The sequence below is a fragment of the Dama dama genome, chromosome 6 (genome assembly GCF_033118175.1).
Source record: "Dama dama isolate Ldn47 chromosome 6, ASM3311817v1, whole genome shotgun sequence".
NCBI classification, from domain to species: Eukaryota; Metazoa; Chordata; class Mammalia; order Artiodactyla; family Cervidae; genus Dama; species Dama dama.
This window is the reverse complement of record NC_083686.1, coordinates 24,808,077-24,823,233: the sequence shown is the minus strand read 5'-3', so window position 1 is coordinate 24,823,233 and position 15,157 is coordinate 24,808,077. Positions and strand designations below refer to the sequence as shown.

The 15,157-nt window shown below is 46.7% G+C and overlaps 1 protein-coding gene across 1 annotated transcript in view; it reads left to right on the top strand.

The window, feature by feature from the left end:
• Nucleotides 1-202: 202 nt before the first annotated feature.
• Nucleotides 203-15,157, top strand: part of SHROOM3 (shroom family member 3) — a 78,650-nt gene continuing 63,695 nt past the window's right edge. Inside the window, 1 exon segment of the mRNA XM_061145753.1 lies at nt 203-679. Coding sequence (XP_061001736.1) covers nt 570-679 — 110 coding nt within the window. The 5' untranslated portion in view covers nt 203-569.

Sequence of the window (15,157 nt, the reverse complement as noted above, 5' to 3'; positions counted from 1 at the left end):
AAAGTTTGCAAAGCTGAATCCAGAATTTCCTTTAAGATTACAGTCATAACCTGTTAATAATCACCTGTTCCTCATCTAGAGATGATGCTCAGGAAACAAAAGAACTGGGAAGGGAGGTTTGAACAGCATTAACGATCAGAAACAACCTGAATCTCTCCAGTTGATTTATACTGGAAAACGACCCACGGAGGAAAAGGATGGCTATTTTCCTTGTAATGCGAGCTTTGTTTTTTGTTTTTTTTTTTTTTAAGAAGTGAACTTTTTACCTTGTTCATTCATGCTTCATTTGATCAATTACTAACTATATAGCCCCTGAAAAGCGAGCGCGGGCTTTTTGAAGTGGATATTTTGTTCTGGGGTTCCCCCCTTCATTTCAAAATGGGCGGGGAGGTGGAGTTAAGACACCTTTCTGACTGTGAACCGATCAAGCAGCGCCCGAGTGTGTGAGTCGGCCCCCTGAATACCACGAGGACCCGAGGACGTGGACTGCGGGGAGACGGCGAGCGGAGCCCGGCTCTTGCAGCCGGGAATCCTTTTTCAAACCTTCGGGAGCCAGCGCTGCCATTGAAATGCAAATCCCGTCCTGGGCGGCCGGGCCAATCGGCGAGGCTTCCTGTGCGATTACCTGGTGGCGAGCGCGCAGCGAGCGCGGCCCCTCCGGCTCGGCCCCGGCGGCCCGGTAGGCGTGGTGGTCGGGCGCCCCCGCACCCTCCGGGCCCGGCGCCCCGCTTCACCCCCAGCAGCCCCGCGTCCCGGGCTCGCCGCTGTAGCCGGGGCGCAGGGCGCGGCCGAGCCTCCCATTGTTAAGCGCGGCCCGGCCCCGCCGGCGATGCCCCGCGCCGCCTCCTCCGAGCGGCGGCGAGGTTTGAACTTGGCGTCGGGCCCGAGCCCCGCGCGGCTGCGGGGGGCGACCGCGGCCCGGCAAGCGGCGATGGTGAGTGTGGGGCTCGGGTCCGCTTTCCCCGGGCGGGGCGGAGGGAGGGCGGGTACCCCGCCGTCTGCTCTCTAAAGGGTGTCTATTTCGGTCCCCGCCGCGACTCTGGAGAACCCTCCCTGCAAGGATGAGTCCTCGGGCGGGCTTTCTCTGCCGGCGGCTGGGGTAGGTGGCGCCCTCCGAGAGTCCTCCTGACACTCCTGGACCTTGGCTTTTTTTTTTTTTTTTTTTTAAATAATTTTATTAGGGAGGCAGAAACTGCTACTCCGAGAGGAAAAGAATTGCAGATTATTGACAGCATGAAAACTTTTCAGGAGAAATCATCTGTGAAATATTTTAATTTTGATAAATTGCTTCTTACGAGGGCTCCTGCTGAGTTTAGAACGACTGGCCTTTCTTGGTTTCACTGGATTTGTTTCTGTAGGAAAGATCCCAAGAGTGCTTTTGAGGCGCATGCCTGCCCCTCCCCCCTTCCACTTGTTCCACCTCGTAAGGCAGTTTCTTTTTAAAGGTGTGTTCCACTGTCATGGTGCAGGAATTAAATCATAAAAGTGAAATGATACCTGACACACGCTTTGCTGTGAGCTGCCAGAGAGAGAAAAGTGCTTTGCTGAGGGGTGGGGGAGAGGTAATGAAATTTCAATACATCCAGCATCCGGTGGGGGAGGTGTGACCGGCTTTTTCTTCTCTCTGATGTATTTTGGCATTACTTTTTTTTTTTTTTAATCGTGTTATTGTTGTGGTGCACTTTTGTGCATGGAGGCTTTTGGAGAGGAAGGGAATAGAAGCCCACATGTATATAATCTCCATGTGAGATTTCTCTGAGATGTCAGGGTGAGGCAGGAAATCTTAGCACAGGGGCTTCTAATGATAGTTCTGTGCGTCTCCTATTTCTAACTAGTTAATATTTTAAGGCTAGTTATATTATCATTTCCAGCTAAAAGCACATTGGTCAGACATATGCTTAATCTTGCCTCAAATAATCTCACCGGAAGTTGGTTTACATTTTAATTAATTTTGATGGTTAATTTTTGTCTTTAAAAAATTGTTGTCTTAATTACAAAAGTGTTTGATGATCATGGCAGAAAAGGTGGCATATACAGAACTAAACTGTCCTTAACAATAACATTTACGTTCTATTGGTCAGGGCCTAGTTTTTTCATGGAAGCCTAGTTATTTGAAAACTTTGCAGCTGTATTGGAGTTTTTAAAATTGCTAACAAACCTGGTTTAGGAATTTAGGAATTGACAAGGAAATAAATTTATACTTTAAAAACTGTTATAACCAACAATAATTTATTCAACATGGTTCATGGGATGGAATTTATTGTGGCAGTTTCTCTTGAATCAACTTCCCACATCTGCTCCAGACAAATGGTTTCTGTTTGTATAGCCTGTTTTGTAAATACATCTCTACCATGAAGGCAAAGTGCCCAAACACATATGCCTTTCCAGTGCTGGTAACTAGGTTCATAGAGTTAATATTTTTATTGGTTTCTGCATCAGAACTTCCTTGCTGTACTCTTGATAAAACCCTGGAGAAGGTTACCAAGGGATGTTGTAGAGAATTTACTTCCCTGGAGATTTTAAGAATAGGATAAACATCCATCTGCCTAGGATGGCTTTGGTGCAATACTGTTTGGATAAAGGCAGGCAAGGTCACTTCTCAGAACCCCCAAATTGAGAAATTCTAAACAAATTTCAGTCCTCAGCAACCTGAAATCAAGGGAAATAAAGATTGCCTCAGAAGCACCTGAGCCCAGGATGTGGCAAAGCCCTGTTTTGATTTATGTTAAAAAAAAAAAAAGATTCTCCTTTGGTGAACAGGATTTTAAATTTACCCCCAGGACTTGCCAGTCCTTTTCTGTTGATGGATAGAAAATCAACAATGATTTATTTATTTTCTAAGACGTTCTAGGTTGACTAGCACAAGTTCCGTAATTTCAAGTAAATGAGCAGATTCATGGAAATTAAAAGTTCTGCCTCCCGAGACTTAGAAGGTAAATAATCTGCCTGCAGTGCAGAAGACCTGGGTCCGATCCCTGGGTTGGGTAGATCCCCTGGAGAAGGGAATGGCTACCCACTCCAGTACTCTTACCTGGAGCATCCCATGGACAGAGGAGCCTGGCGAGCTATATATAGTATATGGGGTCACAAAGAGTTGGACACAACTGAGCAACTGACCCTTTCACATCTTATGTGTTAAGTCTGGTTACATTTTTACATCAACGTTTTACTGTCTCCTCCAAATGTATTCTTGACTTTCCATTTCCAATGTAGAAACTGTGTGGTACTTTCCCCAAAACCAAGTATTCCTGCATGTAACTTGTGTCGGAGGCCGTCCTCCTGAGCGCCTGCTCTGCCAGTAGAATCTCACGGGTTGCTGCTTCCTCCGCCCTCCGGTTTGACAGAAGTATCCTGTAATCCTAACCACCATGTGACCTCAATTGCAGCGACACCTTCCTCCCTTTCCGTGGGCACTTGATCAGGAATAGCCATCCCTCGCCCTCCCTACAGGATCACTGGGAGGGATTTACTTTCTAGGAAAGGTCATGTCAAAAAAAAGAGTGGGGGGCAAGTCAGGAGTCTCCTGGCTGGCTGGTTTTTTACCCCCACCTCACAACCCTTCAGCTTGTCCTGTTTCTCCCTGCACACCAAGCATGTTTTCTTACGCTTTGGTAACACCCAGAGAAGGAATAGGAGTATGAACAATGATCGTTCATTTGTTCGACAAACATTTGCTATGTGGGAGGCCCAGCAACTGCAGATTGGTCCTCTGTCCTCAAGGAATTTGTCGTATAAAAGAAGAAATCAAACATGTCAATAAGCTAGTGCCATTCTGAGGGAATAGAGTCCAGGGGTTAAGAACTTGTTTGTTATAAAGTTAAACATACATCAACCTTATGACTCAGCGTATCCACGCCCAACTATTTACCCAAACTGACGAAAACAGATGCCCACAAAGAGGCTTGTACTGGGTGGCTATGGCGATGTCATTCATAATTGCCAACAACTGAGAACAACCCTGTGTCCTCAACCAGAAAACAGATAAAGTGTGGTACAGCCACACCAAGGGAATACCACTCAGCAATCAAAAGGGGTGAACTTGTGATGAACACAAGAACCAGGGTGAATCTCAACCATTATGTTAAACTGAAAGGAGGCCGACACAAAAGAATAGATAAGCAGTTCTATTTATGACGTTCTAGAACAGGCAAAACTAATCTATGACCATGGATATTAGTGGTGACTTGGGGGTGGGGATCGAGAGAGTTTGACTGGAAAGAGGTGACTTTTGGAGCCATGGAAATGTTGTATGTCTTGATTTGAATGATTGTTACACAGTTATCAAACTCCATTGAACTGAGCATTTGAGACATGTATTTTATTGTATTTGAAGCATTAGCTCAATTAGAGGCAGGGCTTAGTTCCTGGAGATAGACAAGAGTATATATCTTATCTCTGCCTCTAAGTGTATGTTACTTTGGGCAAGTTATTAAATGCATCTGAACCCGGAAGCATTGGACAGTAATAAAATACCTCCTTCATAGGGTTGTTTTAAGAATTGTTAGATAATCAAAGTATTTAGTTAAGAACTCAGTAAGTGTCCCCTCATAATTTGTTTGGGAAAGACAATGTAAACTTTGCCAAGTCCAACAGAAGCATTTTGTTATTAGAATGATTTAATTCATTCACTAAGCATTTACCAAACGTTTACTGAGAACATATTAACCCCTGGGAATTCAGTGATGAATAATAAAACATTTTACACCCAAAGGTTCATAGCTGCCCTGATTGTGTGAATGTGTGCCCATTTCTCATGGACTTTTTTTTTTTTTTTCAGAGCAGAGGCACTCTCTAGGGTGGTTTTGTTAGTTTAAAAAAAAGTTCGGGGACTTCCCTGGTGGTCCCGTGGCTAAGACTCTGCACTCCCAATGCTGGGGGCCTGGGTTCAATCCCTGGTCAGGGAACTAGATCCCACATGCTGCAATTAAGACCCAGTGTAGCCAAATAAATAATTTAAAAAAAAATTTTTTTTTTAATAGTTTAAAAAAGCCTCTTGCTTAAGGTGGAGATTTAAAATCCTGTTTTTTTTTTCTTTTTTAATGCTGTTTTCTTAGACACCAGAATTTCTTCTTATCCTTACTACAAATCACAACAAAATGGTCTTCCATAAAGGCAGTATAGAATTGTGGAAGGGTCTTAGGCTATGAAAGCAGAGCAGCCTGGGTTTGAATCTGAGCTCTGGTGCATGCGTGCTCACTTGCTTCAGTCGTGTCCGTATCTTTGTGACACTGGACTACAGCCCTCCAGGCTCCTCTGTCCATGGGCTTCTCCAGGCGAGATTACTGGAGTGGAGTGGGTGGCCGTGCCCTCCTCAAGGGGATCTTCCCAACCCAGGGATCAAACCCGCATCTCTTAAGTCTACCTGCATTGGCAGGCAGATTCTTAACCACTAGTGTCACCTGGAAGCCCACATCTGAGCTTTACTGCCTAGTAATTTAGGGTAAGTCCTTAAATTCTTTAAGCCTGAGTTTCCATATCTGCAAAATGGTGATAAAAGAAGTGTTAATATATATTATCAGATTAGGCTGTTTTAAGGATTAAAATATAAAAATAACTATCCTGGCACCTAGTGGGTATTAATATCTAATGTGTATCGAGTCCTTGCTAAGAGTTAGGCTCTGTCTGCAACTTTTCTTATACCTTCTTCATACTTGTATGAGGTGTAGGCACTCTTATTGAGCCCTTTAAAGGTGAGAAAACTCCAAAACCACAGGAGAGATGCACTAGCTGCTGAGGGCATGGAGGTGCCAGGGTTGTAACCCCACAGATCTTGCCTCTCGACTGAGGAGGTTGTTAATAGATGTCAATTACTTTTCCCTTCTTGTTGCTGTTGTTCAGTTGCTAAGTCATGTCCATCTCTTTGCGACCGCATGGGCTGTGGCACGCCAGGCTTCCCTGTCCTTCACTATCTCCCAGAATTTGCCTTTCCCTTTTAGGTGAAATTATTTTTAAGATTTAATTACTGCAGGTAGAAAGTGACACCAATAAGTGGTGCTTAGGCTACAATGTTGGGCGGTGGGCAGGTGAGCACCGGTGATGGAGAGTGGGTGTATCTCAAATACTTGATGTGTCTACTTTCTACCTTATGGAGGGGGACTCGCAGGAGACACGCTTGTAAATATGGTCAGGGTCTTTCCCCAGCCCCTCAGAAGTGTTCCTGTCAGCGGCCCTCTCTGACTTGTGCACAAAGAATGTGGATTTGGTTGAGATTTTGTAGAGCCCTAGTAGGAGCTGACATAGATGCAGTATTATCTTGGTCTCTACCAGCAAGGCAAGGTGAGAAATGTACCACAAGCCCTGAAAGAGAAATGTAGATCCTTGTTGTAATCTATTTTATATATATACAAATATATATTAGTGTATGTCTGTTAGAATATTGTTGTTCGACCCCATGGACTGCAGCACGCCAGGCTTCCCTGTCCTTCACTATCTCCCAGAGCTTGCTCAAACTCATGTCCGTTGAGTCAGTGATGCCATCCAACCATCTCATCCTCTGTTGCCCCCTTTTTCTCCTGCCCTCAATCTTTCCCAGCATCAAGGTCTTTTCCAATGAGTTGGCTCTTTGCATCAGGTGGCTAAAGCATTGGAGCTTTAGCTCCAATATATATGTTAGAATATATATATGACTGAATCTCTTTGATGTACACCTAAATCAAATACATTATAAATCAGCTATATTTTTTAAAAATTCAGAGGAACATTAAACTGTTGCCCCAGGATATTTTATATTCCCCATTTTCGTGGCGTTTCCTCAACTGCCAGATTGTGGAGAACCCTGAGCTAGAACTTTATAAAAGAAAAAAATCCCAAGTGATAGATTGAGAACCCTACTGAGTTAATGAAGACATATGAAGTCACATTGGCCAGTTAAAATAATATGTGGATGCCTTGAGGGGAAGGTAGTTAAACAAGTATACGGACATGATTCCCTATGTAGATATGAGCCTTTTTCACGGAATTCCCAGGCCCTGTCCCCGCCGCCAGAGTACAGGTTTTTATGCAAGATGCTCTCTTAACGTTCTCAGTATCCATGGCTGTCTTCTGTAGTGTAGCTTGTCAGCCAACCTCCAGACCAGTTTCTCAACCACCCAGGTGTGTGTAAAACCCACCAGGGAAGCCCCTCAGCAAGTAGAGTGGGTGCTGCTGGGGCCACAGGCTGAAGCCAGGGGGTACGGAGGAGCCCCTTTACCAAGTGCTGCTTGTATTTAAAGGAACGTCACCATGTACCAGTTTTGTCCACCCAAGTGAGCCATGTTATCTCAGGGCAAAAGTCCTGGTGGATGAAACTTTGGGCGTATCACTCTGAAGGGGAGAAAAGAAATCTGGAGAGAAACCCTGCAGCTCTCTGGTTGTGTCCGAGCCCTGGAGGCTGCTTGGCTCTATTCAGGTTCCACTAGTCTCTTACTCTGATCCACAGTAACTGTGCTGGGCTAAAGCTAGGAGTCTTGCAGGACCGTCACTGGAAGGTCCCTCTCTGCTTCTTCCCCATCGCCTCCAGCCTCTTTCACTCAACTTAAGCCCTTTGTGTTGGTTCCCATGGTTACCTCTTCACCACCAGCAGCTGGAATTCAGTAGTGAGAGGAGGCCGCCTCCCCACTGAGCCAGGTCTGGCTGGGGCGGAGGCCGCTGATCCGCCCCTGGTTCGTGGCACGGGGTCACAGTCCAGTACCTTCTCTTTGTCGTGGAGTCTGTACTTTTCCCAGGCTTGGCGTGCTGGCATTCTAGCGGGAGGGGAGACGAGGGGTGATGTGCGGCTCACAGGGTATTTCCTGCTCTCAGCTGGCCCGGGGTGGACCTGCCAAGCCCCTGCCCATTGCCACCACCTTCTGTGTGCTGGTGCCCAGGCGAGGGGGTAGGACCTGCTGTGCTTATTCGGAAGAAGATGACCACTCACTTTCCCACCTGCTTTTGTTTTAGCTTTTGTGCCCGGCACCATCTGTTTATGCCTGGTGGACGTTAACAAGACCAGGCTCTGGTCTGGAAGGAATTGGCGTCCACGGCAGGTTTTCCTCCAGCTTGGAGGACCAGGCAGGCTCAGGAAACCTGGGGATCATGGGCAGCCCCAAGGTTCAAGAGGAGAGCATAGCCAGCTCAGAGTTCATCTTGAAGCTTCAAATCAGGTGCTGTTTGAGGCCTAGATTCCTACTCGGTGAGAGTTCCATTGGCCCCAGAAACAGGAACTGTAACTGCAGGTGGAAATTAAGCAGCCCTGATGGTGAAGGTGAGAAGTTACCTATAGAAGCCACCACAGACCGTGGCTCCTGAGGATGCCAGTACTGGAAGAATAGTCATGCTTTTCCTGGAATCAGGCAGCTCTATTCTAGAGTCCGCTCCACCTACAGGTATCTGAGCCCCTAGGTGATGTTCGGATCAAGGTTAAGGGCATGCTTCCGAGCCTTATAATGTGTGGAGTCTTGGCTTTACCACTGTCTTTGTGATCTTGCTGTTGCTGCTGCTAAGTCGCTTCAGTCATGTCCGACTCTGTGTGACCCCATAGACAGCAGCCCACCAGGCTCCCCCGTCCCTGGGATTCTCCAGGCAAGAACACTGGAGTGGGTTGCCATTTCCTTCTCCAATGCGTGAAAGTGAAAAATGAAAGTGAAGACGCTCAGTCGTGTCCGACTCTTAGCGACCCCATGGACTGCAGCCTTACCAGGCTCCTCTGTCCATGGGATTTTCCAGGCAAGAGTACTGGAGTGGGGTGCCATTCTCCTTGTGATCTTGAGCAATTTACTTAAATTACCCATTCCTCAGTTTCCCTTTTCTATGAAAGAGGGAGAACACTTCATAGGGTTATTATGAGGATTGACTTTGTTATATAAAAGTACTTTGTAAAGCCCTACACAGGTGCTGGGCTTCCCAGGTGGCACCGTGGTACAGAACCCATCTGCCAATGCCAGAGCACATGAGACATGGGTTTGATCCCTGGGTTGGGAAGGTCCCCTGGAATAGGAAATGGCACCCAGCGCCAATATTCGTACCTGGAAAATTCCATGGACAGAGGGCCACAGTCCATGGGGTCACAAAGGGTCGGACACAACTGAAGTTTAGCACACACGTACACACAGTTGCCAATTTGTAATATTTTTAAATGATGTTCTGAGAGTGCCATGCTAAGCTAAAGACAGATTTTTGTCAGTCTTTAGTTTACATGTGTCCGTGGGTCCAGAATTACCTGGAGACAATAGGGTAGTGTTGGGGTGAGTGGGGACACCCAGGACTATAAAAAAGAGAAAGAGAACCCTGGATTGTATTACTTTAACCCTATAGTAACCAAGGGCTTCCCAGTTGGCGCTAGTGGTAAAGAACCAGCCTGCTAGTATAGGAGACATAAGAGGCACAGGTTTGATCCCTGGGTCAGGAAAATCCCCTGAAGAAGGGCATGGCAACCCACTCCAGTATTCTTGCCTGGAGAATTCCACGGATAGAGGAACCTAGAGGGCGACAGTCCATAGGATTGCAAAGAGTCAGACAGACTGAAGCACCTTAGCACAGCATTGCACATAGTTACAGAAGGAAAGGAAAAATGATGGGGACAAGTAGAAACTTAGCCAGTGGAAACATAGTTACAAACACCTTGAAAAGATATATTATAAACCACAGACCATTACTTTTCTACAAGTTGACTGCAGTTTGGGTACCTTGCCTTCCATTTAAAATGTATTTCCAAAGAATATAAAGCAACAGCTGGGGCAAAGCTTGGGAGACAGAATCCCACTTTGGGTGATAGCAGAGGTTGGAAACATTTAGGTTTGAGATTTGGAGGGAGGTAAATAGCATGGAATGTCTGTTATCTACCCCAAAAAGCAGAACGAATCTTGGATATTGTGGTCACAAATGCAGTTAGCATGAGCTTAAAAAAAGTGCATGTGAGCTTCTTTCTAAGACCCGGTAATCCTCTTGGGCAAAGTAAGGATTAGGCCTCCCCCACAAACAAGGGGGTGAGTTCCATTTTGCTAAGATCCCTCAGCTGTTACCAAATTTAGCCAGGGACCTATTTTCTTGTGATGAATGACCACCTCCATTTACATTTTGCACGTCCATCCCTCTTCTCCAGGCAGGTCTAGGATAGGAGCAACTTATTTGCATGTAGATGGAAGAGAGAAGGGCTTCCTTGATGGCTCAGTGGTAAAGAATCTGCCTGCCAATGCAGGAGACCTGGGTTCGATCCCTGGGTCAGGAAGATCCCCTGGAGGAAGAAATGGCAACCCACTCCAGTTGCCTGGAGAATCCCATGGATAGAGGAGCCTGGTGGGCTACAGTCCATGGGGTCACAGAATTGGACATGACTGAGCGACTGCACCCGCATGGGAGAAGGAAACCCCACCTCCCACAGACTGCAGTCCCCTCCCTTCCAGAGCCAGGGTCTGTCACCCACTCCCACTTGCAGGAGGATAAGGGGTCTCACTCCCTAGAGCCTGAGGTGAGAGGACTCCAGAGGCTAAAAAGACCTGGGCCCAACCTCATCGTGTTTTGAAAACAGCCATGCAGACACATTCGCTGATTCCCATCCCTGCTCAGTGCCTGAAGCTCCCTCTGCTGAAACGAGGCTTGTAGAAGAATCCTCAGGCTGATGCTGTCAGCCTTGATGCTCCAGAAAAGCATTTCTTTCACACTGGTTGCTGGGCCTTCTGCCCCAGTCTGTTCCTAAGGGGCCCAGGGAATGCCTTTCATTTCCTGTTCTTATATGCGAGAACTGTGACTTTAAACATTTATATCTCTCACCAAATGCTTTGGACATTTGCAGTTGCCCTCTGTAAGGAATGAAAGAGCCAATCGTTACACCCGCATCCTATCACACACCCATTGGGTGCCTTCCCGTACTCATCTCTCTCATGTAGGCCACTTGGATCATATGATAATAGCTCCCTTCTTGTGGTGGTTATCACGTGCTAGACTTACCAGATCCCACAGCTGTGTCACCAGGCAGATAATACTCTGTCCCCTTTTTACAATGAGGTCCTAGGGCTCAGATGGAATAGTGGCATGAAGTCTTTCCATTGCCCAAACTTACTCCTAGGGTAGTACATCCACTGTCATTTCCCGACAAAGATTTTCCTTTAAAAATATAGAGAAATTATACTGAGATTCATTCTAGTGAGGAAAAAGAAAATTAAGGCTGATTTTACTTTTTCTGATAACTATAATCATAAATGTTAATTGTAAACAATCTGCAAGATACAGAAAAAGAGAAGAAAAATATCACCCTTAATTCTATCACCCAGTAGTAACATTTTGGTACTTTTTCTGGTCTTTTGTCTTCATTCATAGCTTTCTGTCATATATGAATGGCAAAAGGGTCATGTGGCAGAAATGGTCATGTGGATTGGCATGTGGCTGATGCCTAAGAAAAAAGCATGCACAGTCTTGGGACCCTCAGGCATTGCATGAGGAGTGGTGTGGTCTCCGGCCAGACTACTTTCTACTTGTCTTATTTCTTTTTGCTTTCTTTATCTATGTGAGGATCATTGCTGTCTCAAATGATAAGATTAATAACCTATTAAAGCACAGTATCTGGTACACACCATGTGTCCAAGAAATGTAAATTTCCTTTCCATTGATAAGAAGGAAACACTGCCAGGCACCGTTCTAAGAGTGTGTTACACATATTCATTCAAGCCTCACAACTACCCTTTGATATGGGTATTATAATATTTATAGGGGAGGAAACTGAGGCACAAGAGGCTGAGTGACCTGCCCAAAGTCAGACACCTGCTAGGTGACAGAGCCAGAATAGGAACCCAAGCAGCTGGCTGCAGAATCCACATTGTTCATACAGGTTATGCAGCCTGCCACTTACTGTGTTGATTTAAGGTCACACTCTTGAGTGTGTGTGGCTGGGGCAATACGCTCCAGTGGTAAAGATGTCACCACTTTAATATAAGTGAGGGCCCTTGGTTTTCTTATGCACTTGCCCTGGACTGGTCATAGGGCCCTGGAGGTGGTAGCATTGCAGTCCAAAGTAAATATGGAGCAGATTAAGTATTTAATAGGTAGGTTAAAAGATCTGGCTAATCATTTGGCTTTTTCCCCTACCCACCCTTTTCCAGTCTTCGTGCAAGTTTGGCATTGAGGGTCACTGGCTTAAGATCTGGAGATAGTTAGGCTTATGGTTTCGGAAAGGGTCAGAAATATGCTGAATGTTGGTGTTGTAAGTTGTACACTTGTTCCATTTGGGAGGTTTCAGGGGAAATCAAGTGAGAAAAAGCGTCAACACGAGGCACAGGAGGTACAGGTAGACACAGGGCCGAGACCTACAAAGCACCTCTGTGCACGGCTGAAGGGTTATGCGTGGCCTCCTGTAATAACCATACTACCAAACCAAGGAGGGTGAGCAGAAAGAGGAGGTTTCTTTGAGGACAAGTAAAGGGCATGCCTGGAGTGTCCCTGGTAGCTCAGCTGGTAAAGAAACCACCTGCAGTGCAGGAGAACCCAGTTCGATTCCTGGGTCAGGAAGATGCCCTGGAGAAGGGATAGGCTACCCACTGCAACTGGACTTCCTGGTGGCTCAGATGGCAGAGAATCTGCCTACAACGCGGGAGACCCAGGTTCAGTCCCTGGATGAAGAAGATCCCCTGGAGGAGAGCATGGCAACCCACTCCAGTATTCTGGCCTGGAGAATCCCATGGACAGAGGAGCCTGGTGGGCTACACGGGGTGGCAAAGAGTCAGACAGGACTGGGTGACTAAGCACAGCACAGCAAAGGGCCGCTGACAGTGGAACTCACTGAAGAGGATGCAGGCCTGAGGGAACACAGAGTGAGCTTCTTAGATGGTAAGTAATAATTTAAAAAGCAAGTGAAAAAAAATAAAAAAAATAAAAAGCAAGTGAAGTGGAAGTCTCTCAGTTGTGTCTGACTCTTTGCAGCCCCATGGACAATACAGTCCATGGACTTCTCCAGGCCAGAATACTGGAGTGGGTAGCCTTTCCCTTCTCCAAGAGATCTTCCCAACCCAGGGATTGAACCCAGGTCTCCAGCACTGCAGGCGGATTCTTTACCAACTGAGCCACAAGGGAAGCCCCAAGAGAGGGGAAGAATGAAGATGACCCAAAGGTTCCATCTAAATACATAGGAACCAAAAGATCAGTAATAGGAACAAGGGGCTTTTCAAGAGAGGGCAGTTCATTGAGAACATCTGTGACACCTTTGATAGATGCCCAGTCATCAGCCAACAAAGAACAGCTACGTTAGGCCAAGAGCGGAAATCTGAGTCAGCGGGCATGGGTTCTTAATATCTTCCTCCACACACTGAAGGGGCGGAGAATCCACACCCTCTCTGCCTCCTAGAGACTGAAGGGAAGCAAGGGGCTGGGGAACCTGAGGTTCTGATACGAGGAGAGGCCTGGAAACAGGATGCAGAGAGGATGACATGCAGCTTCCTGCATGATGGACTTGGAGCAGCAGAAAGAGAACATAGGGACCCAGGCACCCACAAATGCAACTTCACAGAGCAAATTATGAAAAATGAATACGTGCAAGCACCCCGCCTAAATCTAAAGGAATTTCTCCAGGGAACTCTGAGGACAACTTAGCCCAGTATAAGTGCACTTCTGTCTGTTTAATCTCAAAAAGCATTTTGGCGGCTTCGAAACATAAGGCAGCAAGATGGTGCTGAGCTGTGCCAACTGTTGGGTGAAGGGCGTGGTCATTGGTCCCCCTGCACTGTTCCTGTCTACTCCATGAAAGCCAGCTGCTGTGACAGGGTCCAACAGTTAGAGACAAATTCTACTTTATAAAGGAATCAACTCACAACCTTACATGCTGTTGTTTGTTTGACAGCTCAGACGAGTCCGACTCTTTGTGACCCCATGGGCTGTAGCCCGCCATGCTCCTCTGTCCATGGGAATCTCCAGGCAAGAATACTGGAGTGGGTTGCATGCCCTCCTCCAGGGGAATCTTCCTGTCCCAGGGATCGAACCTGCATGTCCTGAATTGTTGGCAGGCGAATTCTTTACTACTGAGCCACCAGGGAAGCCCTCACAATTTTATATAGAAAGTGACTAGAAGAGGTCCCCACCTTCCCTAAAACGTGTAAACAATTTAATGCCTTTAAAAGTTGAAGGGCATAGAGCTCCATTTTGTATGCATCACACAATTCTTCCCTTTACAGTCAACTGTGATTGCTTCTATAAATCTGCATTTTTTGTCTGCCTATCATGAGCCACTCACTGAGGCCCTGGGTATGTAGTGGTTTAAAAGCACAAAACTGAAGAAAAGCCAGCCCTGGACCCTGAATTGGCTGCACTTTCTGTCCAGTGCAATCCGTGTGGAAATAAACATTTACCTGCAGCCCCAGGTGCAATGACAGGAAAGACCAGGTACCGGGCAGAGACTGTATGAGGCAGATGCAGTGGTCTCTAAGGAGGCGGTGTGCTCCCTGGACCAAAAGGCTGAGGATGAGCTGGCCAAGCAGAGAATCAGGAGGAAGACTATTCCAGGCAAAGAGAACCACATGTGTGAAGTGGAGGGCTTGGCAGGCTCGGGGCGCTCAGGACAGGCCAGCGAGGACTGGGCAAGCGAGAGGGGAGATGTTAAAGAGCAGGCAGGAACCAGGTCACTCAGGCCTCACAGTCATGCTAAGGAACTTGGATTTTCTCCAAAGTGCATGCGGAAGCTACACAAGTTTTATTATTAGAGATGACATAATCCACTTAGTTTTCTTTTTAAAGGTGGCGCTGGTCCCTGGGTTGGAGGGGGACTGGAGTGGAGGTGGCTGGCGAGGAAGCTTCCCCAGGCAAAACACAAGCAAAAGAACAAAACTGCTGATTGTCAGAACTGAGCTCTTCCTAAGGCTGTAACAGCCCATGCTAAGGAGATTGGAGCCCCCTCTGCCCATCCTCATGGAAATGTAGTAGAAATCAGGAGCTAAAGGGATCTGGAGAGACCCTCCCCAGACACCTCCCCTTGGTGTTCAAGAGAGCTACAGGAACAGGGCGATCTGGAACTGCTTCTTCAGTATTGGCTGAAGCTCAGTTCAGAAAGCAGGTAAGGACTCTATTAAAATACCAAAGAGTAGAGCAGTTAGTACATATTCATATCTTATGACGTACATATTCATACCTTATGACCTGTGCTGTTTTTCAGTAGCTAAGTCGTGTTTGACTCTTTGCGACCCCATGGACTGCATCACAGCAGGCTTCCTTGTCCTTCATCATC